Source organism: Scleropages formosus, chromosome 21 (assembly GCF_900964775.1).
Source record: "Scleropages formosus chromosome 21, fSclFor1.1, whole genome shotgun sequence".
Classification (NCBI taxonomy): Eukaryota; Metazoa; Chordata; class Actinopteri; order Osteoglossiformes; family Osteoglossidae; genus Scleropages; species Scleropages formosus.
Window position 1 is genome coordinate 23,846,186 of NC_041826.1, and position 27,699 is coordinate 23,873,884.

The 27,699-nt window shown below is 46.7% G+C and overlaps 4 protein-coding genes across 17 annotated transcripts; 2 read left to right on the plus strand and 2 right to left on the minus strand.

The window, feature by feature from the left end:
• Positions 1 to 2,011: 2,011 nt before the first annotated feature.
• hdhd3 (haloacid dehalogenase-like hydrolase domain containing 3) lies at positions 2,012 to 6,012 on the minus strand. Of its 5 annotated transcripts, none has more exons than XM_018728774.2 (3): positions 5,961 to 6,012; positions 3,407 to 3,741; positions 2,012 to 2,577 (listed from the first exon to the last, which is right to left on the minus strand). In XM_018728774.2, exons 2-3 carry the CDS (start codon positions 3,734 to 3,736, stop codon positions 2,182 to 2,184), a joined length of 726 nt encoding a protein of 241 aa, XP_018584290.2. In that variant the 5' UTR covers positions 3,737 to 3,741; positions 5,961 to 6,012; the 3' UTR covers positions 2,012 to 2,181. The 5 variants fall into 5 exon arrangements, with proteins under 5 accessions (XP_018584290.2, XP_018584288.2, XP_018584291.2 ...); XM_018728772.2 differs by lacking the exon at positions 5,961 to 6,012 and adding an exon at positions 5,204 to 5,267; XM_018728775.2 differs by lacking the exon at positions 5,961 to 6,012 and adding an exon at positions 5,196 to 5,236.
• A 152-nt stretch (positions 6,013 to 6,164) lies between these two features.
• coq4 (coenzyme Q4 homolog (S. cerevisiae)) lies at positions 6,165 to 10,144 on the plus strand. 4 transcript variants are annotated; one of them, XM_018728767.2, is made up of 7 exons: positions 6,165 to 6,483; positions 6,757 to 6,909; positions 7,101 to 7,197; positions 8,300 to 8,402; positions 8,563 to 8,692; positions 8,899 to 8,992; positions 9,415 to 10,144. In XM_018728767.2, the coding sequence occupies exons 1-7, from the start codon at positions 6,324 to 6,326 to the stop codon at positions 9,593 to 9,595; spliced, it is 918 nt and encodes a 305-aa protein (XP_018584283.2). In that variant the 5' UTR covers positions 6,165 to 6,323; the 3' UTR covers positions 9,596 to 10,144. The 4 variants fall into 4 exon arrangements, with proteins under 4 accessions (XP_018584283.2, XP_018584284.2, XP_018584285.2 ...); XM_018728768.2 differs by having other exon boundaries at positions 6,760 to 6,909; XM_018728769.2 differs by having other exon boundaries at positions 6,165 to 6,381.
• An 83-nt stretch (positions 10,145 to 10,227) lies between these two features.
• On the minus strand, positions 10,228 to 14,719 carry trub2 (TruB pseudouridine (psi) synthase family member 2). Of its 2 annotated transcripts, XM_018728765.2 has the most exons (8): positions 14,531 to 14,719; positions 13,736 to 13,858; positions 13,130 to 13,204; positions 12,575 to 12,636; positions 11,946 to 12,027; positions 11,673 to 11,745; positions 11,219 to 11,355; positions 10,228 to 11,082 (listed from the first exon to the last, which is right to left on the minus strand). In XM_018728765.2, the coding sequence occupies exons 1-8, from the start codon at positions 14,646 to 14,648 to the stop codon at positions 10,823 to 10,825; spliced, it is 930 nt and encodes a 309-aa protein (XP_018584281.1). In that variant the 5' UTR covers positions 14,649 to 14,719; the 3' UTR covers positions 10,228 to 10,822. The 2 variants fall into 2 exon arrangements, with proteins under 2 accessions (XP_018584281.1, XP_018584282.2); XM_018728766.2 differs by lacking the exon at positions 12,575 to 12,636 and having other exon boundaries at positions 11,219 to 11,369.
• A 2,953-nt stretch (positions 14,720 to 17,672) lies between these two features.
• Positions 17,673 to 27,533, plus strand: entpd8 (ectonucleoside triphosphate diphosphohydrolase 8). 6 transcript variants are annotated; one of them, XM_018728791.2, is made up of 10 exons: positions 17,673 to 17,680; positions 19,615 to 19,761; positions 20,014 to 20,131; positions 21,046 to 21,196; positions 22,237 to 22,396; positions 22,783 to 23,013; positions 24,079 to 24,342; positions 24,776 to 24,886; positions 25,168 to 25,302; positions 26,270 to 27,533. In XM_018728791.2, exons 2-10 carry the CDS (start codon positions 19,633 to 19,635, stop codon positions 26,462 to 26,464), a joined length of 1,494 nt encoding a protein of 497 aa, XP_018584307.2. In that variant the 5' UTR covers positions 17,673 to 17,680; positions 19,615 to 19,632; the 3' UTR covers positions 26,465 to 27,533. The 6 variants fall into 6 exon arrangements, with proteins under 6 accessions (XP_018584307.2, XP_018584304.2, XP_018584305.2 ...); XM_018728788.2 differs by lacking the exon at positions 17,673 to 17,680 and adding an exon at positions 17,732 to 17,972; XM_018728789.2 differs by lacking the exon at positions 17,673 to 17,680 and adding an exon at positions 17,998 to 18,196.
• Positions 27,534 to 27,699: the final 166 nt, after the last annotated feature.

The following is a 27,699-nucleotide window of genomic DNA, read 5'->3' on the forward strand; positions in this document are numbered from 1 at the left end:
CACAAGTGTCTCCGCCTCCTGCTGCTCCGCTCTGCTCCGCTGTACTCGGCTCCGCGGTAAAACCACACGTACCCTGACCTCCGCTCTGCTCCCCGGGTAACCCTTACCGTGCCACTAAAGCCATAAAGCTGTAGAAGTGGGCAAAGGCTGCCGCCGGAGGACAGCATTTACAGCAACAAGACTCTCTGGACCCAAAGGTTGCAGGTTCAAATCCCACCTCCCGCTGTAGTCCCCTCGACTGCGGTACTTACCCTGAATTGCTCCAGTAAAAAATGACCCACTTGCACAAACGGCTAAATAATTGTAAGTAACTTAAGACTGTAAGGGCAGCCTGTGGAGAAACGCACTTCACACCCCTGAGCGCCGTGGGGCTTCATCGCAGAGGAGCGGCAACAAGGTTCTTATGACACCTTTCAGGATGAATTATTGATTATCATTTTTGTCATCGTCATTATTATTGTTCTTGCTGTTGTCTTATATATATATATATATATATATATATATATATATATAGTTATTATAGTTTATATGTATAAATACTCCTGCATGACTCACATTTAGGTGGGTGATTGAAGCTTTCAAATGTGATTTAGTCTCCAGTAAAATTTATGCACACAGGTCCATCAAAAGAGTTTTAAGAATTATAAGGTCATTTCCCTCCCCTAGTCTTCCTGTATAGAATAAAGATGTTGGTGACGATGATGATGATGATGATGTGTGGTTTCCTGTATGAAAACATTGCTCTGTACAGTTTGGCAAGTACCTCCTGTAGGTGTGTAAAGCTGCTTGGACGACAGCGACAGCGCGCCGGTGGAGAAGCGCCCAAAACTGAACTGACCGCATTCCTCACCCTCCGCACCCCAGGGCCTAACGTTGTTGTCGTCTCCATGACAACCTGGCTCGAGATGAAAGGCACACGTTCGTGACCTAGAGCTTGTTTCATTCCGAGGGCAGCAGAGTTGAGCGGGAACGTCCCTATTGTGTCCTATCAAATCAGCGTCACGCAAACGCCACCAAGGACTGCGTCGATACACACCTTCGCGTTCACAAACCCGCAGACATAATGCACTACCCCCCCGAGGCATCGTGCTGCTCTGAAAGTACTCTACTTTACTACATGTTCTCACTTTTCAGTTTGTTGGCCTAGTTATTCCTGCTCACCTCCACGGCCTTTACCCTCGGGTGGCGACACGGCACTCGGGCTCTTTGCGCTCCAAACGTTTGAACGTGAAGGTCTTTGCGCAGGAAAATGATGCCATTTTTGGAAACTCTGCAACTATTATATTTGGTAGCATGATCCAAACTCTGATTCCATAAGTACAGCCTGTGGGAGGTGGACAAAATGCTTGACACTCAAAATAATACACCTGTCCCTCACCTAACGGGGTTCATTCATTCAAAGAAATCAGCCACATAGTCGATTTTCTGCTGAGATAAAATGACCCTCATTTGTTATGGGTCTACAGTTTAGAAGTAAAAAGTATCTCCAGGAGGAAGACTGAAAGGTGGGACGATACGCTGTCTGCAGTTTTGCAGGCACTCTACCGGTCCATGGCACACACACACACACACACACACACATTTTCAGAACCGCTTGTCCCATACGGGGTCACGGGGAACCGGAGCCTACCCGGCAACACAGGGCGTAAGGCTGGAGAGAGGGAGGGGACACACCCAGGACGGGACGCCAGTCCGTCGCAAGGCACCCCAAGCGGGACTTGAACCCCAGACCCACCGGAGAGCAGGACTGCGGTCCAACCCACTGCGCCACCGCGCCCCTCTCCGGTCCATGGCAGTGACGTTCAAATTATACTGTATATCTCGGTTGGCCTGGAACGCACCCCCAGCCCCCCCCAGCGGGAGGAAACTGAACGAGTGACTGACGTACAGTTACTTCATATACATGTTCAGTACAAAACTGACAAACAAAAACTGAATCGTGAAGAAAAATGTTGTTCAAAGACTTTCCTACTTCAGAATCATCTGAAACATTTTTATAAAAAATCATCCCTCTATTGTCATTGTATTTGATATAACATTATTTTATAATCATTAATACAACTACATACTTGCATTACAAGCATAATAAAATAATCTCTGATACAACAGGCAGAAACTTCCTGTGCATTCAAGTAGAAAGAATTGTTTCCGTCTCGGTGTCCAACAGGCGTCCACACGCGTTCAGTCCGCATCCCGCACAAGTACAGATGGCAGCTCGTCGAGGGAGTGGAGCCGATGCCCTGCGGGGACCGTCGGCAGCTCCTGGCCTCTGCTCCGGTCCAGAAGATAGCCTCGAATACCCAGGGAGCGTGCCGTGACATAGTCGTTGACGTAGCTGTCCCCGACGTGGGCCACGTTCACGGCGGGCACCCCGCACCGCTCCAGCGCTTGTCGGAAGATGCCCGGGTCCGGCTTCGCCACCCCGGCTTCCTCTGAGGTCACCAGGAACGAGAAATAGGGGCGCAGGCCACAGCGGTGCAAGATGACCTCGAGGCGCTTGTCAAAGTTGGACACGACGCCCTGGTGGAGGCCCAAGGCGACGCAGCTCTGCAGAGCCCGTTCGGAGTCGGAGAAGACCTGAACACAACAGCGCCTGAGGTTAGATTGACCACAAACCCGACTTGACCGGGACTCAAAGCCCTTCTTACCAAATACACAAACAAACGAGTTACACAGACGCTCCGCTATTCCGTCTCCTCATATGCTGCTTTCTATGAGTATCTGCTTGGAGATTATTAATACCTATTGATTATTAATACCTATTGTTAACTGGTCCGACCGTCAGTTATACAGTGCTACGCATCCAGTCCGGCCGCCAGATTTCACTCGAGAGGATTTAGAAATATAACAAGATACTCTGTGCTTTAATTGTCTTATTTTTTTAGTTTAATGTGACATATGGCCTTTGTCTTCATCCCAGGAAGTTTACCTCATGAAATCAATATTTTAAAAAATAGAAACTTAACAGATTTTAATTTTTGTACTTAGATTTAAAAGTAAAAGGAAAAAGCAGTTTAACATAAAATGCAGTGAAATTAAAACACATTCTCACATCTATTCCGAAAGTGGACTTTAAAAAAAGGACTGCAAAAAACAGTGGATGGAGGTACACAATGACTGTGTGAGTGTGTCTGAGAACGCTTCCCCTCGACACACAACGTTTTAAACTTTTTCCACTGCTTTGCAAAGCATGGATGTTCCTGCTCATTGTTTAACCTTCTTCAAGGATAATGACATAAGTAAAAAAAAATATAGGTCTGTGGTGGACTGGTGTTCCATCCAGGGTGCAAATCAAAGCCTTGCGCCCAATGTTTTCGGGATGGGCTCCAGAGCACCGCGACCCTCAGTAACCATGAGTATAAATGCATCTTTGAACTGATGAAAGGTGGCGCTGCAACCTCCTCACCTCCCAGGTCTGTGGTCCACTGAATCCCTGGTACAGATTGCGTGCTAACGTGTCCAGAAGGGCCTGGTCCCCCACCCCGCACTGGGAGAAGGTGTCCCGCACCACCCCTGACCACCAGGCCTTAGCTCCCAGTCCCTGGGCTGTACCGTAGTTGGGGTAGCGGGCAGAGTGCTGGCGATACGCTCTGCCGAAGGCCGTCTGCACCTCGGCAGCAGGGAGCCTGAGGCCGAGCCGCGCCGCTTCTTCGCAGTACTGCTGCCCTACTGACCTGCGCACCCGCAGCAGGGTGTCCTTCACGTCCCACAGGACGAAGCGCACGGCCCTCGCCATAGTGCCTGGAACAAGGGAGACACGGCGACACACCGCTGTTAAAAGTGGGACGTTGTCAGCGCGACCTGCCAAATTAATGGTGAAGTCGGCAAGTACATTTAACAAGGCAAAACAAGGTATGGCGGCACTCCGGGGGGGTACAGGCCATCGGTAAAGAGTGACATAAATAAAAATAAAAAAAAACAGGTGGAGAAACGGCAATGCAGAGGAGTGTACCATACCCATCACAGAGGACACACACTTAAAATATAGGGAACAGATATTTATCTATATTTATGGCTGATCCACTTACTGAGCTCACAAGCTATGAGTTTACAGTTTTTTAATAAAAGACTAATTAAGAAATGAACAAACAACCATAGAAGAGCTCACTAAGGCATTATGAACCAGGGGGATGTTGAATTCTGCTGGATTTAACAGCCCCTGCCCCATATGTACAGTAACACACCCTCATACCTCAAACATCATTAACACAACACACACTGTCTGAAACCACTTGTCCCATGCAGGGTCACAGGGAGCCGGAGCCTAACCCAGCAACTCAGGGCGTAAGGCCAGAGGGGGAGGGGACACACCCAGGACAGGACACCAGTCCATTGCAAGGCACCCCAAGCAGGACTCGAACCCCAGACCCGCCAGAGAGCAGGACTTGGCCAAACTCGTGTGCCACTGCGCTCCCTTCACAACACATCGTGCTCATTAACTTAAGCATAAGGTCAATAACACACACACTTACTCACTCTGCAGAAAAGCAAGATCATGGGACTACACACACACACACACACACACTTTCAGAACCGCTTGTCCCATACAGGGTCGCAGGGAACCAGAGCCTAACCCAGCAACACAGGGCGTAAGGGACACACCCAGGACAGGACACTAGTCCCTCACAAGGCACCCCAAGCAGGACTCAAACCCCAGACCCACTGGAGAGCAGGACTGTGGTCCAACCTACTGCGCCACCGCACCCCCTATGATCATGGGACTATATTCAGATCAATCCCTGCCCACTTTAACATTTAATGTAAATTTGCCAGATAGAATCTATAGCATTTAAATGTGTATTTACTGGTTCATGAGGATATAAAACGGACTAATTTCTCCAAAGCCTTAACTTAAGCCTTGTTGTTGAATGCGGCCTTTTTTCGTACGGATTTGATTTCCATGTAGTCTAGACTAGGGTTGTGGACGTAGAACGTGTCGATATAATAAATTACCGCGTTCTGGGTCACAGACACTAATACCAGGGTAAACTGGTAGTATATAATAATTAATAACCCTGAAAGAACCACGTTTTAATTCGAAATAACACCGCAACCTAGTAAGTGCACCTTAGCTCGCACCACAGGAAGCGCTCCCTCGTGCCGTCAGCAAACTGCACCGCTTTGACCCCCCGGGAGGTTCGCGACGGAAACGGCTCCGCGAGACAGCGCTCCGACTGCACAGTCCAGCACTGTACCTATTCACCTTGGGCACGCGGACCACCTCGTTCTCGCGGAGCCCCATCTCCGTGCCGCGAGGGCTGCTCGAACCCTACTGGCCCACTGCTGCAGGGGCGGGCTCATGGGGCGGAGCTACAGTGCGAGGCCGCTAGCGATTGGTTACGTCCGACGAACGTCATTTCCAACGTACATCTGCCCACCCTGCCATTACGCCTTCAATACTGTACATCAATGAAGACAGTCTGCTTAGGAATACGGTTAAAGAGGTGTCAGTTAAGGTGATCCGCAAAATTTATCCAGCAAGTCATTATTTTTAGAAATTCAAAAAAGACTTAAATCATTCATTATCTGAAACCACTGTCACTGCAGTGGGAAACCGGGCTGCCTGAGTTCTTACGATTGGTGCACTGCAAGGCCAACGAATCATTTCTTAATCAGTCTACGTATTTTAAGCCAATTTTCAAAATAAAAGTCACCTCTTAAAAAATAACATTTTATAACATAAAATTGCCGACAACCGCTTCATGTAGTGTCGGGGTGAGCCTATCGTAAAATGGCTATTGTGACATACAACGTTCTAGTTTTAAAATACTGTGCGTCACGAACATAGAAATTGCTCAAAGGATGGGAATGACTCAGCTGCTGACTGAATATTATATATGATAAAATATACGTTTAAATTTCTTATTTATTTAACAGTAACTTCGTACATTTCACCAAGACATGGAGAAATTTTTTGCTGCCTTCAGCAAGTGTACAGAAGGTATACTGCATTTACTTACAGCTCTAACTTAGGTTCCATATTTAAATTCGCATTTCATCAGCGGTAATCGCTTAACACAATGGGCATCGGGGAACCTGGTTCGACAGCAGAGCTTTACATAGCTCGATGGACTCCATCGCAAAATGCGCGTTTTTACCGAATATTACGGTAATAATATTAACCAATAGGCATCCAGGAAAGTAGTTCCTCGGTATGTGTTTTCGTAAGTTTGACCCATGCGGGCCTCCGTAGAAAAAGAGTAGCTTGATTCGTTCAGTCGGAGTAACCTCTAATGCTTAATAATATAAAAAGAGTATCTTCGGAACTGTAGGATTTATGTTTAACGGAGTTCATTTTCGGTGGTGTAACACATCGTGGCACAATGTCAGTGGTCTTCCTGCCTCGTGTCCTTCGGATTTCGGCTCGCGCACTTGGGACGGGTGCGAGCAGCCGCCCTGTGGGGTTCCGCGCGCATGCGCCGTTTCCACTTTCCCAGTTTCTTATTGCGGTCGTAGGGCGAGCAGTTCACGCGGGCTCTTTGTGTGTGTGAGAGATTCTCTTTAAGTTCTGTATTTGTCCTTAAGTCTGCATTTGTGTGACATCTTGTCATCCTGGCCCTGACCCTAGTCACCAGTGCATGAGGCCTCAGTCAGAAAATTGACTTATAGGTTGCTGTGTGAGATTTTTGTTGTTAACTTAATATTCCAATTTGCTGTCCACATCTGTCTGTTTACTGGTCATATTTACACGTCATGTGACCTGCTGTGGTGTGCCGGTCACTCCTCCTGTTGAACCCGGACCCTGCGTGTCTCCAGCAGGGTGGGCCGGACACCGCGGCTGCTCCGGCTGGACGTCTGATGGCGGTCCTGGACACCTGTATGGAGGCCACATCCCCACTAATCCTGTCCAGAAGGCCCTGCTGGCCGTGGGGTCGGGAATGGCGGCCCTGCAGAACCCATACAGACACGGTGAGAATGTCCACACGGCAGCTACTTGATTGAAGGAAATCGGAGCAACTTGGTTATTAAGATTATAATTAATTTCAGTTTGGAGAGTTTCCATCAAAAAAGATATGTGGTGTGTAATACATTTGGAGAACTTCCTGAAAGACCTTAAACAGGTAATGAATTAGTAGCCTCTTCTCTTCTTGTCCTTACAGACATGGTGGCAGTGCTGGGGGAGACCACTGGGCACCTGGCATTGCTGAGACTGAGAGACAGGATGAAGAGTAGCCCAGAGGGACACAGCATACTCAAGTAAGCTGTGCATCTCCCTTGTGCTTAATACACCAGTTACCACACCGACCCGTTCTTCGCATCACTATTCTGTGCCTCATTGTTTCATGTGCTGCATGCAGTGCATCTCAACATTGTCACATTTTAGTTAAAAAAAAAAAAACTGTTTTGGCTTCTTTCTCTGCCTTGCAATTATGTACATGTTTATGGAGAAACCAGAGGGTAAATCAGACACACAAAAATAACGTTCTGGTTGACAAGAGTCACATCCGGCTACAGTTCACATAGAATAAGACATGCTGAACACCTGTGAGTGAGTATATGTGGAAAAACTCGCATCATATTTGAAGTGCCTTGCAAAAGCATGAAGAACGTTAACCTGTTCTTTCATTTTACTGAATCACAAATAGTACTTTGAAATTTTGTCTCTGTGACGTGCGGGAGAATATTTTGGGTCCACATGAGACCAAGGCAGCGCTTTTAACGCCATCCCTACAGTGAAGTGTGGTGGTGGCAGTATCATACTGTGGGGAAGCTTTTCATCAGCTGAGACAGGAGGAATGGATGGAGTGAAATACCAGGAAATACTGCAAGGGAACCTTCAGTGTGCTAAAAACTGAAGCTTCAAAGAAAGTTCCGTTGTCAGCAGCACGGTGGCCTCAAGCACAAGGCCAAAGCCGCACTGGAGCGGCTCGAGGACAAAAAGCTGAATGTCCTACAGCGGCCCAGTCCAAGTCCTGTTGTCAGTCCCCCCTGAGAATATGTGGCACTGTCTATAAACTGTGGTCCACAAACATCATCCATCCAACATGAACAACCTGGAGGAAATCTTCCTAAAAGAATGGGCCCAAATTACTTCTGCACAGAGCAAAAAACTGGTACGTAGGTACTCAAAAGAGTTCAAGGTCTAACTGCAGAAACAGATGACACTTCAGATTTTTCTTAAATATTTTCTGGCGTTATAGATATATATTTTTTTATAAAATGACACGCAACAAAACTTCAAAGTACTATTTGTGGTTCAGTAAAATAAGGAATGGGTCAAGCATCTCAATACTTTTTGAATGACTGCATAAAACCTTAAATGATAAGACTAAATGAGACCGCGCTGTTTGTTTTGTAGGGAACGTCCACGCATTCGCCTCTCTACCCTTGATCTGACTGAGATGTCTTCGCTGCCAGATGGATCACTAGGGAGGGAGTACCTTCGCTTTCTCAAAGAGAACGTGAGATTCTGACTCCTGGAGAGAATGCTGTCTTTTTATGGTTGGAAAATCCTCTTTCCAAGCAAATGACTTACGTGAGAGAACATGCCTCAAAAGCATGCTTAAGCATGAAAAACTGAGTAGTAATAATTTTTTAACAATAGATAATTTTGTACTGTAGCGCGTTACGCCAGACTCGCGGGCGGATGTCAAGTTTGTGGACGACGAGGAACTCGCTTACGTCATGCAGCGTTACCGGGAGGTGCACGATCTGCTGCACACGCTGCTGGGCATGCCTACCAACATGCTGGGTGAGTGTACGCACAGAGCACCTCCACACGGTGCACTGTGTTAGTATTCAACTGATACAGTGCTGCTGCTTTGTGTGTGTGTTTGTGAGAGAGAGAGAGAGTTTTTTTTTTTTTTTTTTCTCTCTCCCTCTCTTCCATTTTTTCCCACAGGGACTAAGTGTGAGCTTTCCTCTCACTAACAATCCAAACCATTGGTCTAAACTTAGGTGAAGTGGCAGTGAAATGGTTCGAAGCTGCTCAGACCGGCCTGCCTATGTGCATTCTGGGAGCTGCTTTTGGACCCCTCCGCCTGTCTGCCAGGTATGTGTATGGTTTGTTACATTACAAATAATGTTTCACTGTATACTGTACCAGCTGTACATGGTTGAAATGACAATAAAGCCTCTCTTATTTTGTAAAAATAGCTTCTCTAACATTTTGAGTACATTAATACTGGAGTCAAGTATTCTTGTTGATCTTACTGAAGTTGCACGTTGCATTCTGGGAGACGGGTTCTTGTTAGATGGTTGAAATTTAGATTTTGCTGTAGCATAGCTACCTGGCTTTATAAACATAATAAATGGATCGTTTATGTTCATAATGCAAATTCATGTCTCAGTAGATAATATAGGTACTTCCTAAACCAGTTTATGATTAGTCTTAATCACCGTTTCCATTGTAATGGACTCCTGTACCACACTGTTGACGAGTGCAGCGTGTGACCGCTGGCGTGCTCTTTCCAGGCGTCTACAGCTGCTGACAGCCTCGCTGGGCCCGTGGGCGCTGCGCAACGGGCGACGTTCCAACTGCGTGCTGAGCATCTACTACGAGCACCGCTGGGGTCAGAGCTTGACCTCTCTAAGAGAGGAGCTGTGTATTGAGCCGCCACCACTTTCACTGAGCACACTCAGGAAGACCACCTAGCAGTCACGCCAAAGGGGTGGGGGGGGCTTGACCATTTGCTTTCGGCTGTGCGGACAGTGTGCTCAGTTACACTGCGACACTCTGGCTTCAGTTCTGTGAGAGAACGTGAGGGAGGTGCCAGAAGACCAGCGTCTGGACACATGTTCCTGAAGTTCCCTTTGTGGTCTCAAAGTTGTGTGTGGTCTGAGCTGTGAAGAGTACAAGGTGACTTTAGAGTCCAGTGGGAGGACTTTTACATATATTGTGTGATCATGCAAATTGTGATTGACACTGCAGTAGCCGTCATACGGTACAGCCTCACATTTGTGTGTGTGTGTGTCCCCACAGAACGCTGGTTGAGCCACACTGGTGTGGCATCTGCTGGATAATCAATCATTTCATGTCAAGGGTCCATCTTTTAGTACCACACCTGGCAAGAACTGTCTGAGTCTTGAATGTGGAAGACTTTTTTTTTAACCTTAGTTTTTTCAGTTGCTTAAACATTTAAAATTGATCAAATGTGAAACAAGATTTGATTAAAACACTGTCTCTTACTGTTAAAAGTGCAAACTGTTCTGTGCCTTTCATCATTTGCATTGATGCCAAAGGTTTTTAGTGAGATGCATGTTTCGTAAATCTTTCGGAATTTTGTGTGGACCTTCACCGTTACTGTCCCCACACAGCTACATTTAAGGCAAGAGGTAGTGTAGTGGTTAAGGTCCTTAGTTCAAATCCCACTCCTACTGCAGTATCCTTGAGCAAAATGCTTTGAATTGCTCCAGTAACGTACAGCCGAAATCACTGAAGAGAAAAAATGTCAATGTATCAACCATGGTGACTTACCTCAAAGGTATTGGTTAAATCAAGGCTAATTTGCTGATTTCTGTTGTATAAATAAATGAAAATTTTATTTTGCCTACGCTGCTTGCACTCAGTCATCAGTTTTCTAATTGCAGTGCAATTAGGATAATGTATCCATTTATCCAAATGCATAAAAAAAGTTTCCAGGGACATACATCACTGTAATTTTGTTACTGTAACATTAGGTTCCTGACACTGTCAACCATAGAAATATATTTTTATGTTTTAATGGGGAAAAAAAAACCATGTTAAAAAATCTGGGATTTTTCTTGACATTAAGAGGTAAAGTTATATGTTTATGAACAGAGGTAGCCAAAAAAAAAATCCACTGGACCAAAAGTTCTCTTCCAGTCTGACAATGAATGTGACACTGAGTTTTACTAACTTCTACCCCATAGTCAAGGGTTTATGGGGCTCTGGCTGAACCGTGTTCACTTCTCCACCTGTCCAAGTGGCCCACGAGCAGTGGACAGCCTGCGTGATGTCGGGAAGGGTCCAGTGCTGGCGTGTGAGGGCGTGCTGCAGCTTGAAGGGGCCGTCGCGCTCGCGCCGCACCCCCGTGCACACAGCCGAGCTGCGCAGCTCCAAGCCTATCTCATGCACCAGCCTGCGCAGGTACTTCTGGGTTTCGTTCACACAGTGAACCTCTGTTGTAGAAAAGAGGAAAGGGGCTGTGTCAGCGCTCTCTGCATCTGTCCACTCCTTGGCTCATTTACACATTTCTATTTTGGTGGATCTGGGCCAATGAACTGGTGTTCACGATCAGCCACACGCACGTCTTACCCAACGTGAAGTGGGGTGGTGCGAATTTCAGGCACCTCAGGCCAGTTATGATCGGGGGGGACTTGCTCTGAGGACGCAACGAGCCCTTGGCTGCCAGCTCGTATGCCTCTTGGGAGCGCATATCCACGTTGGAGTACCTGCAGACAGGCATCTTGTTCAAAGATAAAACACCAAAGAGGACATAAGCAGGTGGTTTGGCGCAGTATTCAAAATAACGAAAAAAAAATTAGAGCATTTAATGTATCACTATACACCATAATCCTGGAGAAATTCACAACCAAGCAAATGTCACATCCAGTTGTGTTACACATAAAATCCAAGAGATCAGCTTTGATGTGCTGTTGTCACACTGAGACATGGAATAACAACCAGGTGTGTCGCCCTGCTGCAGCGCTGTGTACAGTGTAGAAACAAGGCATGCACTGAGGGGAAGGCAATTGCAAGGTCCACTTACGTGAGAAGGGCTTTCTGATTGACGCCCTGGATCATGGCGAGGACGCTCTCCAACTTGTCCTTGGTAACATGACCTGAGGAGCACACAGAAACAGAAAAATTTAACACAGAAAGTTAGTCTGATCACAAACATTGACTAAAGCAAAACTCGTAATAACCATCAAATAGCTGTGTACCCCATTACTTTAGTTATGCAGCAGAACGATTATCGATGAACCAACCAGACATCTGTTTAATCAGCAAATTGTTTCAACTGTTCATTCATAGACTGTACCGTAAGTGGTTCTCTCTATGACACGGCCGTGACAGGAGAAATCGTCTGTGGCTCTGCCAAACTCCCCCTCGAGTGTGTAATCCTGGGGCAACCATAATGACACACTCAGTGACACATCACACACGTATGTCGCTCCCTGAACTCATTTCTGAAGACATAAACATTTTATAGTCTATTTTACAAGTCCACATGCTTCACTCATCAATTTTGTAAAATGTCAGCACAAACGCCACCTGCGTTTCTCCACAAAGTCGACGGATCTCCGCAGTGTTTACAGTTCTTATCCAGTGTTTTGTAAGCACTGGTCGTCCGTCACTACAAAAGTTTCACATTTTATGGTGTGAATAGCCAAACAGCACTGAAATATATTTTACAGTTTACTTCTTAATTTATCATAACTATCCAATATTTTTAGAGTGGCAATATCTGTATTATTATGCTTTTTATAGTATTGAGGGAGCAAATCATTTTGGAGTTACAAACAAATCAAGTTATAAACAGTCTTCAGGTCCCAGTTGTGTTCATAAGCCGAGGAGTCAGAGGTTTTAAACACCTCACACACACAAACAGATACGTAATACATCATGACCATTTTTCCAATTACATTCTACACACACAGTAATACCTACTCTAGTATTATGGGAATTGTACATCTCTGTCAGCCTCACGTTCCCCTGTCCAACACCTAAAACTGGGACACAAAGCTCATAGTTAGATTAAAAAAAAAAAAAAAAAGGGAAAAAAAATCTACCAAAACTTAAATTGCCTGGAATTCCTGGCAATTTCTTTTACTCAAACACTGTTAGTAGTACTATGTAATTTCTATTTTAGTGCTTCATTTGAATTTATATTCAGTCATTTAAATTTATTTGCAGTGAAATTTGTTTTTAGAGAAAACTGGTACCGCAAGCAAAAATGTAACTGGTAAACTTGTGATCAATAAATGTTTGTGTCGAGTTCCTGCCTATTAAAGGATATTTTATATTGAGATATTTACATATTTTTGTCCTTCCAAAATTGGATACGTTTAAAATTTGATGAGACAGGTGAAATGTACCTGTCCTGTGGAGTACCTGTCCAAACGCAAAAGTTCACGTCGAGTCCTAGACAGATGTTAGTTCCTCTTTGCTTTGTCCGATAAATACATATTCACGTGTGCTGACCTTTCACCGATGGACACTTACCAAGGATGCCTGAGGAAAATACGTCCAGCCGGTGTCCCACGCCGACACGCAGCTTCTGAAACTGTGGTCCTGCAACTAGTTTCAGTTTCCAAGTCAGAGACAGATAATTGTCACAGCCGACACTTATTAGTCACGTTTACCCTGCGAGACTCATTTACTACACACCTTTCTCTAGGGTACTACAGTAGAGAGGGTGGGCGGTTTTGTTAGGTTTACGTAGCAGTTCGTGCCCCATCCGCCAAGATTTATGATCTCCAGTTTAACGTCAATCTGCAGTTTTTGTTTTCCTCTCCTTAACCGGCGACTGGCCTCCACATCATCACTTAGTCACCGCAGAGAACAAACTGAATTTCTGCATTTATCGACAAGTCTGTTCTTTTTAAAATAATAGAAATGTGTTATTTGTGCGGTCCGCTGTCGTTTGTTTTCGGTCCGTCATGCGTTTTACCCGTCACCTGTTTAAGTGTTTAGTGTGTCTCGAGGACAGAGCGCTATATAAGAAAAAAGTTTGTCGAACAGTAGTTCTACAGCGGATGGACATCAAGTAATAGAAATGAGTGAACAAGCGCGCGCGCGCACGCACGCACAGACAAGGTGTACACTCACCAAGAGGATGGTCTGCCAGCACAGGGAGGACAGAAGCCTCCAGTGTAACTCGGTTGTCTCTGCAGGGCTCTGGGAGAAACTTCACCTGGGAACGGGGAGCTGGACGAGGAGCTCCGTTCAGTCCTACACACACACACACACACACACACACACGTGCATGCAGCATTGGTAAAAGTTTACAAACAAGACCTTGTACCTTCCCCAGCCAGGTTCTGGAAAACACACATATATATAAGGAGCGTCCGATTCAGACTTCTGTTTGGCGCTTCTTTGGTTCCTTGGGTTCAAGAGGTTCACTGTGATTCATGTACTTCTTCTTCCAGATGTGACCCTTCCTCTGCCACCTGTTACTCTTCCATTCTGAATCCCACAACAAGCGTCACACACTGCAGCAACTGAACACATTGATTCACTTCTGGAATATTTCTATATCAACAGAAACTAGGGTGTGACGGTGTAAGTGCAACAGTGATTCATGTAACCGTTTTCCGCTGTGTCTGTGTGCGGAATCGTCCGTGTGTGTGTGTGTCCGTGCTTGGTTGATGTGCTGTTCCTCCCACCGTCCTGTGTGCTCTTCTTCTGTAGACTAAATTCAACAACAACAACAAAAATAAATAAAAATAATAATAATGTGCTTCACGCGACCAAGAGAAGAGGCGCTCGCAGGGACTGTCACTGTCAGTCAGGGCGGTGTGTAACTACATTCCGATTCCCGTGAAGAGCTCTGAGGAACGAACACACACACACACACGACAGACAGAGTGAGTCTGACGTCGACGTCTCTCTCTCACTTACCTCTCAGGAGGTTTGTCTCCACCGTGTCACGGACGAGTTTCCAGTGAACTCCGGGCGGTTTGTACACGGCGAACAGCCCCTCCAGGGCGCGGTACAGCCGAGCTGCCGGCCTCCCCATGTCTACGGCGCCGCTCAGCGTAGCGGCCCGAACTCTTCCGCGGTTACTCGCGTCGTTCCACTCGTCCCGGAAACCACCGCCAGACGTGACCCGGAAGCGCAATCCATTTCCGGGTAACGCTGCTCTCCTTCGGTGCACGTGGAGTGTCCTGCAGCCGAACGCTAACCGCCGGCGGCCCCTTCTGGTCGGAGTGTGAAACGACAGGAGCCGCGTCGAGCTCCAGCGCGCCTTTCCCTTCCTGCGCTCATTCATTGAGATACGCATTTCACACACATATTGAAATATTTCATGAATCGCTCTCAGGCTGAGTTCCTCCATAGCTGCCCACCCTGAAGGATTCTTCGTCACTTTCTCCCGTCTTTGGGGCTGCCTTCCTATTCTTTCACAGTCCTTCAGACGCCGTTTGGCCCCGACTCGGCTGTCCATCTCCGCTCTTTATTCATTGGGACTGAATGAGCTGCTCCTCTCTTTTTACTCTCTCTTCTGGGTGTCCCATGTGAACCACTGTGTTTCTTGCAGTTTCTTCCTGCCGCTGTTCACTGGAGGTTTGCGATGAAACTCTTTTCTTTCCTCCTGTGATATAATTCGGTGCTTCTCACCGCCTCCTGCGCAATAACTTCAATTCCCCTGAAACACCGAAACCCTCCCGACACCAAGAGACGAGAAGCGGAAATCCTCCTCCAGTCCTCATATTTGGACGCAAACTCTGAGATGCAGTGGACGGCTTTACCATATTATGTTAGCTTTTACACCGATTTACCCATTGCTCAAGGTCAAGGCTCCTGCGGTGGGAAGCGGTATTTGATTGCTACTCTTTTCATTTCATTCTTAATTTATGTTTCTTCTGAAATTGAAAAAGGAATCGGCGCTTTTATTGTATTTATGCGTGTGTAGTATCTGCTCGGTGACTGGTGAACACACACTTCATGCTCTTTACATTTGCATTATCATTTACAGTACTGGGGGGGTGCGGTGGCGCAGTGGGTTGGACCGGGTCCTGCTCTCCGGTGGGTCTGGGGTTCGAGTCCCGCTTGGGGTGCCCTGCGACGGACCGGCGTCCCGTCCTGGGTGTGTCCCCTCCCCCTCCGGCCTCACGCCCCGCGTTGCCGGGTTAGGCTCCGGTCCCACGCGACCCCGTATGGGACAAGCGGTTCTGAAAATGCGTGCGTGTGTATTATTTAGAGTTTTTACTTTGAGTGGGATCTCACTAAATTGCTGCATGTGTGTACAGTAATGCCATAAATGACAAAATTCTTCTCTATAGTGACAGAGTGAACATTTTTCTTTTCTTATGCAATTATATTGTATTCTTATGTATCATTGTATAATTGTACGTGTTCGTAAGGGAAGAAATATTAAGATAATCTATCCGCTCGCCGAGAGCCGAGTTGGCGTGACAGAGGACAATTGGCTCCAGCGCGGGAATGTGAAACGAGGAGTTCCGGCGAGGCCCCGTCTCCGATTTTCCACAAATTCGGCGTCAGCGGACATAAAGCCTTGAGTGCGATTAGCAAATGTATAATTGGCCGTGACGGCAGATGATGGGCGCCCTTTGTGCGTTGGCAGCTCTGCTTTTGTGCCGCTCTAATCGGGAGTTCACGGCGGCCCGGGACGCACAGGTGCGGAGGACGTTGCGGCGCAGCCTCGGTCCGCACGAAGACATCGTAAGAACGATGCGAGTCGACGAGGTGGAGGGAAAGGGTTCGACGCGCAGCTCACCGCACACCACACCATCCCGCATCGCCTCCGTGTGCGTTTGCTGGGAATTAGTGAAAATAAAGATGGACGCAGATCGGCCGGAACACAAATCAACGCCTTTTGTTACTAAATTGGAAACGTCCCATTACAACGGTCTACGTGCTGTACAATCATGACCACGTAATACCATTATAGAGCACAATAGGATAAAACATATACATAAATATGTTATCTTTGGAGATATTTTCAGCTCTTTACCAGGGTATGAACATCCTTAAGTGGATGAACATCAGTAATAAGCCTCTTTGGAAGTTGTAACAAAACTGTGGAGCAGGTTGCACGTTACAGGCCTCCAGTGTTTTATTATTATTATTATTATTATTATTATTATTATTATTAAGGAGGGTGCAGTGGCGCAGCGGATTTGGCCGGGTCCTGTTCTCCGGTGGGTCTGGGGTTCAAGTCCCGCTTGGGGTGCCTTGCAATGGACTGGTGTCCCGTCCTGGGTGCGTCCCCTCCCCCTCCAGACCTGTCAGGCTCCGGTTCACCGTGACCCTGCTTTGGACAAGCAGTTTCAGATGATGTGTGATTATTATTATCATGGGCTAGTGGGTTTATTACTTTATGTGGAAAATATTACAGCACATTTTAACAAAATGCTTCCTTTTGAAACTGTCTTTGTTTATCGTTTATTGTATTATTATCTCATTTATTAGACACTTTTTCTCCAAAGCTACTTGCAATGATTTACTCGTTTGTACAGCACAGTAACTTTTACCGTATCGATTCAGGGTAAGTACCTCGGTCACGGCCACTACAGCAATAGATGGGATCCGAACCTGGGTCCTCCGAGCGCAGAGCGACACCTCGAACCACCGCACCCCCTGCTGTTCCCTTTCACTGTTTGAGCTGCGAAATACAGTTGCACTTTATTTGACATCATTATGAACATGGGAACCAAGCGGAAGGGACACTGCCGGAAGGACCCGGAGCCGCACGTTAGAGCAGCACAGGTGACGGAACTAAGGTGCGGTGGAAAAAAAACGTGAATGTTTGCTGATATCGGTCTCCTCTTTCACCTCGTGTGTTACCACATTTTACTGTGATCCTTACTCATGCAGCACCCTGGGTGCACTCCTCTCGTGCTGCGCACACGCTGCCGCCGCACTTCTCCGGCCGTCTTATTTACCAAAGTTTGCTTGCATGTGGACACATCATTACCAAGATGTGACATCCCAGCAGCGGTCCCTCCCCCCGGCCCCCCCCGGCACGATCCACCGCTATAAATTGCACAAGAGAGCGGGTGGACTGGTTGCGTTTCCTCCAGGTGCCAGGTGAGTAAACAGCCTGTAGTGCAAAGGTGCGGGTGTGTGACGTCACACTCGGCGTCGCTGGCGGGGCTTCGGCTCAGAGAGACAGAGGCCGCACGCGCAGCTGGCTATGAATAAATGATGAGCGCCGGTGTATAGCGGAGCACGCGACGGTGGCTTTTTGAGGAGGGGGGGCCCAAAGGGCCGCGCCAGGTGCTGCGTCGGATCACATCCCTCCGGCGAGGTCCCGTGGCCTGCGGTGTCATCGTTCGGTGGACGGTTATCTCCAGCTCCCAGCGGTTAATGCGTAACCAGGGTAAAGGAGCCAGCCTCTCAATTATTAGTTAACCTGCCAGCGCCGGGGGTTCCGAACTCTCGGCCTCTTCCTGCTCCGGGGCCCTGAACCTCAGCGGCGCTGCTTGGGGAACAAGGAGCCCCGGATCGGCCGGCCTGGACGGGTGGCGGAGGGCCGCGGGCGAGAGAGAGAGAGAGAAAGAGAGAGAGAGAGAGAGCAGCGTGTTGCGATGGAGTGACACGCAGGTTAGTCACACACTTGCTGCTCCTGTCCCGTCGCACGAGTGTGCGAGACACGAAGCGCGGACGGATTGGAGCGACAGCAGCGTGGACGTTCGGCCTCATCGCCCGCCATCGCTTTGGAAACGTCTATTCGCCCGTGCGACGAGCGTTATCATCCATACCGGCGGGCACCGGGCTGCGCCGCTACTGGGAACTGCAAGGTCACACACATCCCGAGGAGGGGATGCAAATACGCGGAGTGCCGCTGAGGGAGAACAAGCGTGTGTGTTGTGCGCGCGAGAAGTGCCGTGAAGGCTGGTAATACTTCGCTGTGCAGTGCAGGGTGAGGTGAACACAGTAAAGCTGCTGTCCTCACGAAAGAAGAACCGTTTTTGGGTTTTCCTACTGGTCGAATGAGCTGCAATTTCATGCTGCACTTTTGAATATTCCTGTAAAATATGAGCGTTTGTTGAAAGGATTCCGTGAAAAGGACTCGTTGCAGTGAATCCGTTTCCGTTAATTATTTTTGTCTTAAAATCAAGTTTTAATTTAAAGAGGATGTTGTGAAAAGATTAACGAATTTCCTCTAAAAGTTCAGTCATCTTGGAACATCTAGTCTCGTAATCACAGTTACAGTTTGTACAGTAATGACAAAATATGCTGCTTTCTTTAACACTCATGGACTATAAAATGCCAAACTGCTCTCTTAAAACCCTTTATTCTCCTTCTCTACTGGAAAGTTGGAGCCGCAGTGATTTCACTATATTTGAACATATTTAGTGATAAATTTCTGAGAATAACATATTTAATAAGAAATATCTGGGAACAAAACAGAGTTTTGGGATAGTGTTGCCAAAGCTCATTTTACATATGAAACAATTCGCTCATTGTGTGGAATACTATGGTTTCACCAGGGTACACTATACAATGCATGACTGCTTCCATTAGAACAAACAAAAAAAATAGTAGTGTTTATCATCTCTTTGTGTCTTTATTTTAAATGCGCTAATGAAGGTATTTAAACTTCATTAAAATGAAAACTGCAATAGGTAACGTGGTGAAACCTACAGCCTTATAGCCTGAATTCCACTGTTTCCTCTCCTCTGTGACTCTACTGCTCCAGTTTTCAGTGTCCAAAATGTATGAAAAAATTAAGAAATCACCTTCACAGGCACAGTCACTTATAATATCACTATATTATAATATTACTTTAATAGCATGCTTATTATCATTATATCATTACATTATTGTGATAAAGCTTTTAACTCTGAAACACACCATGGGTTTATTTTACTGGTAAGAGCACCTTTACAGAGCAACGATGAAGAGGTGATAAATGTATCGCATCCCTGGAAGTGAAATTAAATCGCATCCCATAAAATGATGCTTTTACTGCCCCGTCATTAATTTGGCCGTGTGCCTTTGCGTTTCCTTCAATGCAGTTTGGCTCTCGTGAAGTCATGGGCAAGTTGGCCATCAAGCAAACACTGGTGGCTGCGCTGGTGGCAGCGGTGGGATGTGTGTCCATCATTGCTTTGATCCTCACACTCGCCCAGCATCACAAAGCTGATTTACCACCTGGCTTTCAGGTAACTATACACAGGCGTCCTCTTCTTACGTATCGACAAGATAAGATAAGCTACTTAATTGTCATTGTATGCAGTAAAATGAAATTTTGTGTGGCAGAACAACAGCATCACTTTTCATTATTAATCTACTGATGATTCATTATTAATGTATTAATTATTAATCTATTAATCCATCAGATATTAATGAAGTGTAGTTGTTTGGCTAAAACCGAATGCGGCTCAATCGGTGCTCTGTCTCCACGGCTCCTTCAGTACGGCATGGTGTTTGACGCCGGCTCCACGCACACCGCCCTCTTCCTTTACCAGTGGCCGGGGGGCAAGGAGAACAACACGGGTGTCGTGTCTCAGGTCCTCGTTTGCCATGTGGATGGTCAGTGTCTGTCTAGTTCAAAGCTCCTCGTAAAGAAGCTACCTTTTGGCACATCGTTCTGCGTACCTCCGTCACGAACCGATTCCCGCTCTCCATCTACCCCTTTACCCTGTTCCTGTCTCCACACAGGATTCTTTTCCGAGAATCGGGACCTTTTCTCGTCTCTCTCATCATCTGTCCTGTTCTGTATTGTATACTGTAGTATTGTATTGTATTGTTTGTAATGTATGTATTAACACAATATGTATTGCACAATATGTATTATATACACAATGAATGTGTTACATTTTAGGTGCATATTTTCGCACCATGAAATGTGAATGAGAAAAATTGTACTAACTGTGGGTAGAAATGATTGCACATTTATAGTTGTATAATTGATCATCAATAATATTTATGAGCCGGTGGAGCCAGGAGAAGGAACGGAGGGACCGTCGCCGAAGCTTTTCAGCGTTCTTCTTTTCTCTTTGCTCCGTCATCTTGGTGCTTGTTTCTACTTCACACAAGGTCACGTCCTCCGTATCGCTTTTTGTTTTTGCCTACATAGCTCTTGCTTTGAAAACACGCTCCTGTCCCACCCACGCGAGCACCTCGACTCCAGAAACATCCGTCAGGTGTAATTAGTCCTTAAGACTCCGCATCTCGTAGGACTCCTCTTTAACACACTGCGATACGGCGCATTCCCGAAGGTTTCCGTCTGGAAAAAATAGAACGTATTACACACGTACATATTACGAGCTGTTCCGACACGTTTGCAGCAGACGCAGCACCCGGCCGCTGAACTTTACCCTCACATTTCTTGATAAACTCCACTCCCTCTTCCAAGTCACCTGCTCTTTTTCTTCCTCGAGCGCATGCGGTGTTCACTAGGTCAGTCACGTCGCCCTGAGAGTGACCCTCTCCCCTCCCTTTAGGCCCCGGTATCTCAAGCTACGGTCCCGACCCCCCGGGAGCTGGGCGGAGCCTAACGCCGTGTCTGGATGTTGCCGGGGATGCCGTCCCACCCGGGCAGCGGGGGGCGACACCCGTCTACTTGGGTGCCACGGCTGGGATGCGGCTTCTCGCGTGAGTCTCGTGCGTCCGTGAAGAGTGAAAAGTAGACTCGCTTTCCCACGGGAGACGCTGGTGCCGATCTACAGCAGCTCATCAGCGGGTCCCCGTCCTGCGCAAACAAGCACAAAACGTACAAACTGCGCTTTACACCCAGGACCAGGACAGAAAGGCTCATTTTAACTGATGTGTAAATGTTTATCTAAACTGCAAAGGTCCACAATCCAAATGTACATTTATATATATATATGTATTGTGGATATATACCTTACATATTTACTTTATAGAAATAGCACTATAATCACACTATACTGGTCTGGGCTCATTTTGTGGAGCTGCTGACTAGGAACTATTGTATTAAGTTTAATTATAAAGCAAATATTTTATACAGTATATACACTGCTGATACAGATAGTTATTAATCGTTGCCTCAGTGCAAACACTGCAGTTTTGTGCTTCAGTTCATTATTTTACCATAAACTGCTGAAAACCCTGGTTGTTCAAGAAATACACCATTTTATTGAAGCACCATTGAGAATAATGCAATCGTCAACTAATTTATTACTAAATCTGGAATAACGTGTATGCGAATGCTTTATATGTGTGTGTGTGTGTGTTTATATGCACACAACACAATGACTGAAAATGGACTGAACAAAGTTCAGAAGCAGTAGACATACTATAGATATATATTTACTGCCTAGATACTATAGATATATATTTACTGCCTAGACCAGCAGCGCAATTCATAAAAAAATGTTTCCTGCAAAGTAGCAATATTTCAAAGGAATAAGGTGGCGAGGCGTCACAAAGTGTTTTCACGGAATATAAGGCAGCAGATCTTATTCAGTTTTCAAATAAAACTGTCCATCAAGAAACAAGGGCTTCATTTTTTTTTCCAAGAAAATGAAACAATGAAGCAAAATGTTTGTTTTTTTTTTTTTTTTTCCAGTTTTTTGATTTTAGCAGCACCATTTGCCTAGAACCAAGTGGACCTAGTTTTATGAGGCGAGCCTTCTTTACGGCCCGGACGCTACGACTTTAACCCTTTGCAGTTTGCAGAATGCCACTCGGTCCAGCCAGGTGTTGGAGGAGGTAGCGAAGACCATCCAGAGATACCCCTTTGATTTCCGAGGGGCGAGAATCCTTTCCGGCACGGAGGAGGGGGCGTACGGCTGGATCACCATCAACTACCTGTTGGAGGGATTCATCAAGGTGCGTCCGAACCGGAAAACGTCGTAAGGACGGGATCGCAGCGAAAAAGTAAACCATGTGTCACGTTCGCGCTTTACTCTACGAATAGTGGCACGCGAGTAAATTTTAAGAACTTCAATTCAAAGGAACATCGAAGCTGCAGAGTTACACAGTGGCGCCGCAAACGTACCTTCGTACATTGATGGACTTTTAGCGAACGCGACGCAGGTGTCGGACGGGCCTTCGGTGTCCCGAAACGCGACCGCTCTTCGCAAAACGACGCCCGGATGTGTAGAAAAGCGAGTCGGCCTCAGCGTGTCGTGTCGCAGAAGAACCCCGGGGTCCCCGCGGCACCGGACGCCTGCGAGGCCTGTGACGCCTGTGACGCGCGTGTCCCTGTGGAACAGTTTTCCTTTCAGGGGAAATGGCTGCATCCCGCGGGAGCCGAGATCCTGGGGGCTCTGGACATGGGCGGCGCCTCCACGCAAATCGCCTTCAGGCCGCGAGAGCCCGCGCAGGAGCCGGAGTCGGCCGTCCGCTTCCGACTCTACGGCTTCGACTACGACGTGTACACTCACAGCTACCTGTGTTACGGCAAGGAGCAGGCCATGAAGCGGCTGCAGGCGGAGCTCCGTCAGGCAAGTGGACGGAACCGGTCCGGGGAAGCGACGACAGGTGGACGTCGCTTGGTTCGTTCGGCGACAATCTCAGGTCTTTAAGCGACAGAGCTCCGAATGACAAATGTTCAAAGATGCGGCAGTTTTTGAGCTCGCTTATTTATTTTCATTTCCATTTTTGCGACGGTCTCTTGCCGAGCGAAAGTTGGTCATATTTTCATTTAGGGCCACTAGTTGCCATTAAACACACTCGGGGGGAAGAGGAGGAAGTGGAGGGAGGGGGTAGGTACAGGTGGACTGTGCTTCGGCGTCTCACCCATTTTCCAGGCGGAACTTGTTCCGTGTATTTTTCTTTGTCGTTGCTATATCCCAAACTTACAGAAAGCACCCAATGAATAAATAAAGGTACGTGGCCATTATTACACTTTTGTCATCGCATTCCTGAAAGCGGCCAAATACAGATCGGTCGTTTCCTTGCGACCGGTGAAACGCAGTTCGGAATTCAAGGCGAAACGCTTTTCGATACTTTCTCTAACCCGCTGTCCTCCGTCCGCTCGGCCGATTCGTTCTCCTGGGGTCCTGAGACACAGCAGGAGCGCGCCGTCTGCTACGTGTCAGCACAACACGCTCAATAGGAGATGGAGAACCTGATGTATTTTTTTATTTCTAGTCATTTGAAAGCAGACATGTTTAATGCTTTAATGCTGCTTCACGTTAATAAAAGGTAAGAGCGTCCCGTCCATGTCGTGCCCCGTCTCACACCCTGTTTCCAAGCGCACCGAGACCCCGCTTTGTGTGAGCTACAGATGGAATCAGGTCTCAAAGCCAATTTTTACTTCTTAATGGCTTTATCTGATGTTTCTCACCCATCGTATCAGGTGAATAAAACAAAGGAATAAGCAGTAATATTGAGATTTTATCGATTGCGGCGTACAGCGAGGGAAGAACTCAGAATCATCAAAATCATCAACAGACATCCAGTCCCACTTGTGTTTCTCGGTTGGGGTAAATAGGACAACGGACCCCTTAAAAGTGGTTTTCTTTTTCAACTTTCACATGGGATACAAATGCTCTTATGTCACACAGGCAAACTTTTCCCAGAGAATCAACCACCCTTGCTACCACATGGGCTTTGAGCTCACGGTGACCCTGGGTGACCTCTACGCCTCTCCTTGCATAAGGAAGCCCGCACAGTTTGACCCTGCGGCCAACGTGACCTTTTTCGGAAGCGGCGACCCCCAGCGGTGTCTGGCTCTCGTCAGAAAAATATTTAATTTCACAGAATGCCGCTTTCCTCCGAACTGCGCCTTCAACGGCGTCTACCAGCCAGCTGTCAACGGATATTTTTTTGTAAGTCTGGGCCGTTTCTGCATATATTTTTCAGGAATGAATATAGTTTTCAACATGTGTAATGTGCAAAATATGAAAAGTGCAAATGGTAAATAGTCTAAGTGCCGAGTTTAAAAGTATGAAAGTTACACACAAATATTGTACAAGATAGTAGTTATTGTGATAAATTCACACTGATTATTTTGTTTATATAATTAATATACAGTATAAGAGCGAGGGGGAAGTAAGTGTAAGAGCCATCGACTCAAATTCCATTTGTAGTTTTAATTAATAAAGGCATGAATTATCTGATTAATGTATGTAGATATTCATACATTTATGAAATAACATATAGATGATTTACAGTATGTATGTAATCATATTATTGGTAATTTTTAGATGTGCAGACATATATCAGGATTGTTTTCAATGGCATGTCTGACCGTATTTTCAGGCCTTCTCTGCGTACTTCTACACATTCAACTTTCTTGGCCTGGCCCCTCGGGCTCCGCTGGACCGAGTCAACAGCACCATAGACGCCTTCTGCAGGAAGAGCTGGAAAACGGTGACACGCGCACATTTTCGCAGTCGCTCACGTCACGGTTCCATCGTACGCCGATAGCAGCCGTTTACCATGTTTATGGTTCACGGTGCAAGAAGGAACGGTGATGCCGAGCATGATGGAGGCGGTGCCGACGATAGAGCTGGCGATCCTCAATGAGCCGTGATAGCGGCGGCGGTTGTCAGAGGGTCGCTTCGGTTGCGTGATGTCGGAGCGATGATGGCGGTGATTTCGGGGAAGGATCGCAACCGTCGCGATGACGCAAGATGTGCACCTTTTCGCAGGTGAAGGCAGAGCATCCGAAAGAGAAAGAAAACTACCTTCAGGATTACTGCGCCTCGGCCGTCTACATGACGACTATTCTGCTGGAAGGATATCGTTTCAACGAGAGCTGGGACAACATCTACTTCCAGAAGAAGGTGAGCAGAACTCTCACTTGCGCATCCAACGCGGAAAAGCAACGCGAACAGGCGGCCGACGGCATCGGGCTCGGTCTGTGGCGCGTGTGCGAACGTTGCACCCGGCGCACGACGCGGATGTGTGTTTTACGCACTGAAAAGGGGCTTGAGGACCGGACTTACTTTCAAGACGGAAGTTTGTCATTTGAACGCAGTCATAGGGTAGATTTACGCCGTTTACCGCATAGGCCGACGGCGCACTTCCCACGGCGTTACCTGCAAACATTTCGAGGTGATCGGGTGGCGATGCGTCATGTGACGATTTCACGGCAAGTAAGAGAGCAGACCTTCGGCGTGTCCTGTCGCTGACATTTACATCTCATCTATCGATTGACCACGACGTATCGATTTTCCTTGAAGTGACGCACAACGAAAGGGCATTTCCTGCGCGGACAGGGACACGGGATTCGTGAAGAGCGCACTTCAAAATCACCGCTTTTGCACAAGCGGCGGGATATAGATATAGAACAGTCTAGAGCTGCGGAATTAGAGGAATTTGAATTTGAATCCGAACTAGAATAGCGAGCCCCTGAGACACCGTGTCAAATTCATGCTAACAACCCCATAGTGTGTGTGACAGAAAGAGAGAGAGTGTGTGTGTGTTCCACTGATGTATGGATGAGTGAACCAGAGTAAGCTGTGTATCTAGCAGTGTAAGTCATCACGGTGAATGAGGTGTGTGGGCTGATAACACTACATAGAGTTCGTTGGAAGTCGCTTTGGAGAAAAGCGTCTGCTAAGTGTAGAAATGTAAACGAAAATGTAAACAAGCTTTTAGAGGAATGAAGCAGCTCTCGGTTCCAGGTAAGTCTGCAGGGGGGGGAACCACTGCATTCCGCCGATACCCTCCAGATTCGCCAGGAAAATGAACAATTGTTTTATGAAGAACGTAATCTCCTTTCTGCGTGGGTGTCCTGTCCCCCCCCAGGCAGCAGACACCGATATCGGCTGGACGCTGGGATACATGCTTAACCTCACCAATCTGATGAGCAGAGAAACCCCTCCGGCGGTGACGGGGGTGCTTGCCGAGCAGTGGGCCGCGGGCATCTTCTTCATCTCCTTCGCCGTCTTCCTCAGCTTCCTCATTCTCATCCTCCTTTTCTCCTGGAATCCAGACTACTGACGGAAGAGCTCGCATCGTTTATCGATAAATCCGTACAGATTTTATTACTTCCAGCGATACAGGCTTTCGAAGCACAAGGCGAAGGACTTAGTACAATGTTTGTTTTTATAAGCAGCCTGTACTGATACAAACGTGCAGCAGCATAAGGAAAAAGTGATGGGTCTCATCATGTATCATAAGCTGGAAGTGGAATAGCACAGTGACACTTTTCACTCTTCTTTATAGTTACAGTAACTCATTTGTAAAGGGATTTACAACGTTAAACTACGTAGAGTTATTTACCCATTTATACAACAGGGTCATTTTACTGGAGCAATTTAGGGTAAGTACCTTGTTCAAGGGTACTAGAGCTGGAGGTGGGATTCAAACCTGCGACCTTGGAGTTGAAAGGCAACAGTGCCAACCACTGCGCTACCAGCTGCCCCAATTAGTACTAATCCATATGTTAATACTGTATTTAATGTAAGAAAAAGAAACAACGAAGCTAAATGTTTGCTTCTGAATTTATAGTAAGGAAAATGCTTCGACCGTCACATTTAATGGGACTGCTACTGTATCCTGGGACTGTCTTTGAGAACTTTATTACTCAGTGGCTGCAGCTAAGCATTTATGGTAGAAAAATTTATTTAATCTTAGCATTATTAAAAAAAATTCTCCAGTGGACAAAGCTGGTATGAGAACTAGAAACTCTCAGATCATTATTAACACTGTTTTATTAATTTATTAAGAAATTGTCAGTTCATTAATTGGTTCACTTGCATTTTCATCACGTGGCTCACAGTACTCCACCCATTTGAACAGCAGGGTATTTACTGGAGTAATTTGTGGTAGGTATGTTACTCAAGGGTACTGCAGCAGTAGCAGGAACTGATGCTTGAATGACCTTCAGCCTTCCAGTTACTCGTTTAGGTCCTTAATCTGTACACTTCCTGTTGCCCCGCTGGTAAAATTAATTCGGCAACTTATTAATCTAAAGTTTGCAAAAATGATTTAGAAAGATTTAAAGTGATGTTTCATAATAGCCTAAGAACACCGGATTATAATAGTAGAAAAACAGCTCAGCCCAAGAGCGGTTTATTGGCAGGAAAGTGTCTGAAAGGACAACTCGTCAAACCTTGAAGAGGATGGGCGAGAGCAGCACCGAAGGGCCGCGCCGTTTCCACTTGGTCAAGAACGAGAGCACGAGGCTACGGCGGGCACCTCTTCACCAACACTGGAACACTGAAGAGCGGTGA